This window comes from Ailuropoda melanoleuca, unplaced genomic scaffold, assembly GCF_002007445.2.
Source record: "Ailuropoda melanoleuca isolate Jingjing unplaced genomic scaffold, ASM200744v2 unplaced-scaffold840, whole genome shotgun sequence".
NCBI classification, from domain to species: Eukaryota; Metazoa; Chordata; class Mammalia; order Carnivora; family Ursidae; genus Ailuropoda; species Ailuropoda melanoleuca.
Window position 1 is genome coordinate 1 of NW_023253770.1, and position 4,224 is coordinate 4,224.

The 4,224-nt window shown below is 51.2% G+C and overlaps 1 protein-coding gene across 2 annotated transcripts; it reads right to left on the reverse strand.

Annotated features, from left to right (window-relative positions):
- Positions 1–1,142: 1,142 nt before the first annotated feature.
- LOC117800848 (sodium/myo-inositol cotransporter 2-like) lies at positions 1,143–4,216 on the reverse strand. 2 transcript variants are annotated; one of them, XM_034653397.1, is made up of 3 exons: positions 3,994–4,216; positions 2,766–2,871; positions 1,143–1,464 (listed from the first exon to the last, which is right to left on the reverse strand). In XM_034653397.1, the coding sequence occupies exons 1-3, from the start codon at positions 4,090–4,092 to the stop codon at positions 1,199–1,201; spliced, it is 471 nt and encodes a 156-aa protein (XP_034509288.1). In that variant the 5' UTR covers positions 4,093–4,216; the 3' UTR covers positions 1,143–1,198. The 2 variants fall into 2 exon arrangements, 1 of the variants encoding a protein (XP_034509288.1); XR_004623191.1 differs by having other exon boundaries at positions 1,150–1,464; positions 2,766–3,483.
- Between the last annotated feature and the right edge of the window lie 8 nt (positions 4,217–4,224).

The window sequence follows — 4,224 nt, forward strand, 5'->3', positions numbered from 1 at the left end:
CACACAGGACACCGTGAAGTTTTTCTTCTTTTAAGGGACCGAAACACTTCTTGTTAAGTTAATAATACGTCTTTTTCGTCTATGTTGTGAAACAATTATTCCATTCTTGTTGGAAGGATGACAGGCACAGAAACAAAATGCAAACCGTGCAGAAAGACACCATGTTCAGGTCAAACTCTTGTTTATACCCCTCAACCCCTGTTTCTAGACAATTCCTGAGCCTTTCCTTATTTTCCATGCCTTTGATGCGTCAGAGGAACTGGTTAGGTTACGTTGTAAAATGTCTCTCGATCCGGGCGTCTGGTGGTTCTTCCCAATGAAGCTGAGGTTATGTCTTGGCAAGCATGGCACACAGCATACGGCGTATCCTCCTCCCCATATCAGGAGTGACATGAGGTCAATGTCTAATTCCCGGTGACATTAACCGTNAACCCCTGTTTCTAGACAATTCTTGAGCCTTTCCTTATTTTCCATGCCTTTGACGCGTCAGAGGAACTGGTTAGGTTATGTTGTAAAATGTCTCTCGATCCAGGCGTCTGGTGGTTCTTCCCGATGAAGCTGAGGTTATGTCTTGGCAAGCATGGCACACAGCATACGGCGTATCCTCCTCCCCATATCAGGAGTGACATGAGGTCAATGTCTAATTCCCGGTGACATTAACCGTGATCACTTAGCCACAGTGGTGTGGGCCAGGTGGCCCCACTGGGAAGTGACTATGTTTCCCTTTGTAATGAATAAATATTTTGGACATGACAACTGCAGCCATGNAGACAACCGTGGCCATGCAAAGATCCCGTGTCTTCCTCAACTCTCCCCTGCCAACCTGAGCATGTATCGTTAGGTCTTGCCTGCAGGTCACTGTGATGTCCTCGTGGTGAGTTTCTAGCTCTCCCTCCAACTGCATTTATTCCCTGGGATTCTTCTCTAAGGAAGAGCTGCCCCTTTGCCCCTTTAATTTGTTAGTCATTTATCCCTATCAAAATTAGAAGAACTATTCATTTTTACTTAAAAAACAGTAAATGTGGAGGTGCCTGGGTGTTCAGTCGAGTAAGAGGCTGACTCTTGATTTCAGCTCAGGTCATGATCTTGGGGTCATGGGATGGAGCCCCTCGTGGGGCTCATCGCTCAGCGTGGGGGGGCTGCTAGAGAGTCTCTCTTCTTCTGCCCTCCTCCCCCATCCCTCTAAAATAAATAAATCTTAAAAAAAAAACCAAACAGTATGTTTCCATAAACCCAGTTCTTTTACAGCTAAAATAACCATGTCTCGAGCAGGAATGCCCTGGGTATGCTTTTGAGCATGGGCTTGCCGATCACAGTGATGAAAGCAGATGTCACCAGGAGAGGGCCTGTCACCCACCCAAGTGACCCTGGGGCCCCACTTACTGTAGCCCATCAGGATGAGTGCTCCTATAAGCATGATCAGGGTCTGCAGGGCGTCCGTGTAAATCACAGCGGCCAGGCCACCTGGGTGGGGGGGAGGTAAGCACTGAGGTGAGGAACGGGTACTTGGTGGAGAGGAGTTACCCTGGGGAGCAAGTTCAAGACCTGCCTCAGGAGATTTCTTAGTGTTGTTTGCAAAGACGGCCACGGTATCTCCTTCCCGAGTGCCGCGGCTTTCCTGCTCCTTCCAGGCTNAGTATCTCCTTCCCGAGAGCCGCGGCTTTCCTGCTCCTTCCAGGCCGAGGTAAAGCTGATTGCTCGACCTCTTAACAAGAGGCTTGGCCAAATGGCTTGCTTTGACCGACAGAATATGGTGGGAGTGATATTGTGCAGCTTGAAGCCTAGGCCTCAAGGGACCGGAAGGTTCTGCCCTTGCTCTCGTGTTGCCCTGAGACCTCTGTGCTGGAGAAGCCCACCCTTGCCTGCTGGGGGATGATGGCTCACGCGGGGGGGAGGCCCAGCTACAGCCCTCTGCCTGGACTTCTCTTCCCCCTACACTTCTCTTAAGAGCTTCCTTCATAGCATTTAAGTGTGGTTCACACATCACCCTAGAAAGGCCTTTCCTGAACATTCTCTGTGGAAAAAAAACAAAAACCAAAACACCCTCCTTATCCCATCACTCCCTGTCTCGCCCTGCTTAAACTTCCTTCAGAGCACGTATCAGATTATAATAATATATCCTGATATTATTTCTTGGTTTCCTTGTTCATTGTCTGTCTCCCCATTAGAATATAAGGTCCTTTCAGGTAAAGATTTTATCTGTTTTGTTTACGGCTGTGCCCCATTTCCCAGCACGATGTCTCGCACCTGCTAGGTAGTATCTAGATGTATTTGCAGAATGAATTATATTATACCAAGAGGAGGCAGAGAAGGGTAAAGCTGGAGCAGAATGTAAAGATAAAAAGGCGAATGTTCCAAACCAGATACTTGTCCGGGCCCTGCTATGTGCCCGTCTCTCCCCTACGACGCAGCTCTGATGGGGAAAGAGGAGGCTGCCCAACCTCAGGCTCCAGAATTCATCGCCCACATTTAGCTTTACAGAGTGCACGTGAGCAAACATGCTCAGCCCCGACAGTTCTCAATAAATAGTTCCTCAATAAATAAATGGAAAATAGCTTGATGCAGCTGTGGTCCATTTTTAAACCCTCCTTCTAACTGGGAAACCCTCTTCCTTTGGACAATGGCTGAGAGAAATCATCTTATCTGGGGTCATGGAGTGAGGTGTAATGAATGAATGGTTTTAACACACGGGAACATCAGAAGATGGGCCAGGAAAAGATTGGGGGGCCACAACCTCTCAAGGATCACCCCTTGTTCAGACACACCTGCTATAGTATACAGAGCCGTGATGGCCAACAGTCCGACTATGGCCAGGTAGAGATCCAGGTGCAGAGACTGCTGGATAAAGATGGCGCCTGCATACATGTCCACCCGGGGAGACATAAGTTGGTGGATGACTGAATGGAAGGACATTTTCAGCACAGGCTCCCCTAAGCCTGGATTCGGGCAAACACAGAAGAGTCCTAGACTGCCCCCTTATTCAGCCACCTCTTCCCAGATGGGGAGGTCTCAAACTGGAGCCCTGAGGGCCATTACATTTGACACCCATTCACTAGGCTAATACAACTTCCTCCTCAGTCGTCTTCCGGCTTCTATTCTTGGTCTTCTACCCTCCACCCTCGACACTGCAACCCTTATCAAATACTGTCACGATCCTATCATCCTTCTCCTGCCCATTAAAATTCCTCAGTGGTCCTCCCACGTCCCCCATGATAACGTCTATGTAAGTATGTTACAGTTGCATGCCAGGCTTCATGGGCTGCTCGCCCCTTGGCCTCATTTCCTTCACTCCCTTCATGTTCCCTGCTTCCCTAAGGAGCCCTGTCCAGCCATCTGGAATGCCAGCCCCCCTTTCCCTAGCTGGGAACCTCGGTGGTAACTTCCCTTGGGAAGGCTTCCCACCTCTGTAGCTTCCCACCAGCCGAGAGGCAGGGTTCTGAAAGGATGTTGTCATCCGACGATGTCTGTCTCTCAAGCCTGTAGCTGGGGTAGAGTCCGTTATTGTTTGGATTGAATGGAATTCCTCAGCACTCCCCGCCCCCAGCCCACCTCACTTGGGACAAGCTCTCCCAGCCCCAGCTGGAAGCGGAGACAGCGTCAGCTGAGTCAGGTCGGCTGAGCACACGCGGCCTGGGGGCTACACTGCATCTACCCATCTAACCAAAGGCCCAGGTGGGGTGGGCTCGATGGGCCTCAGCATAGCTGATGGATACCTGACGACTGCCTGACCCCAGGAGGGGGAACGGCCCCCCACAAAGGGGCTGTCAGGGCTCTCCGAGTCCCGTTCTGTGACCCGCACCATCCTGACTTGTTGCCAAAGCTTTGGCAGGAGTGGAAAGAGGTGTCCTTCCCTCCACCTTTTCTCCCAACTTCCTCTGTCCATGCTTCCCTCTTCCCCCACCGCTCCCGCCCCTCCCGCCCTCCGTGCTCCACGAAGCCTGCCCAAGAGGAGGAAACGCATGGCAGGACANACACTGCCAGGGGCTGTATTACCGAGATCTTGGGGAAGATGTAAATGAGCAGGTAGAGCGCAGCCAGGGTGACGGGGATCCTGCTGTCGCCTAAGCGTTTCCTTAGGTATTCTGGCATCATGGGGACCTGGGGCCAGAGCTGAGCTGTCACCACCCACACAGCCTCAGGGCACTGGCCCTCCCCCCTTCCCTCCCCCTTCCTCTCCAAACGCAGCAGACCCCATGGTCTTCTTAATCACAGACTTAAGAAGGG

Bases quoted from the DNA above. Each gene is read 5' to 3' on its own strand.
- LOC117800848 (XM_034653397.1), bottom strand. From the start codon at position 4,092: ATGATGCCAGAATACCTAAGGAAACGCTTAGGCGACAGCAGGATCCCC. The intron at 2,872-3,993 runs GTAATACAGCCC...ATGTCTCCCCGG, and splicing joins ACATCTTCCCCAAGATCTCG to GTGGACATGTATGCAGGCGC. The intron at 1,465-2,765 runs GTGTGTCTGAAC...CCCCCCACCCAG, and splicing joins GGCTCTGTATACTATAGCAG to GTGGCCTGGCCGCTGTGATT.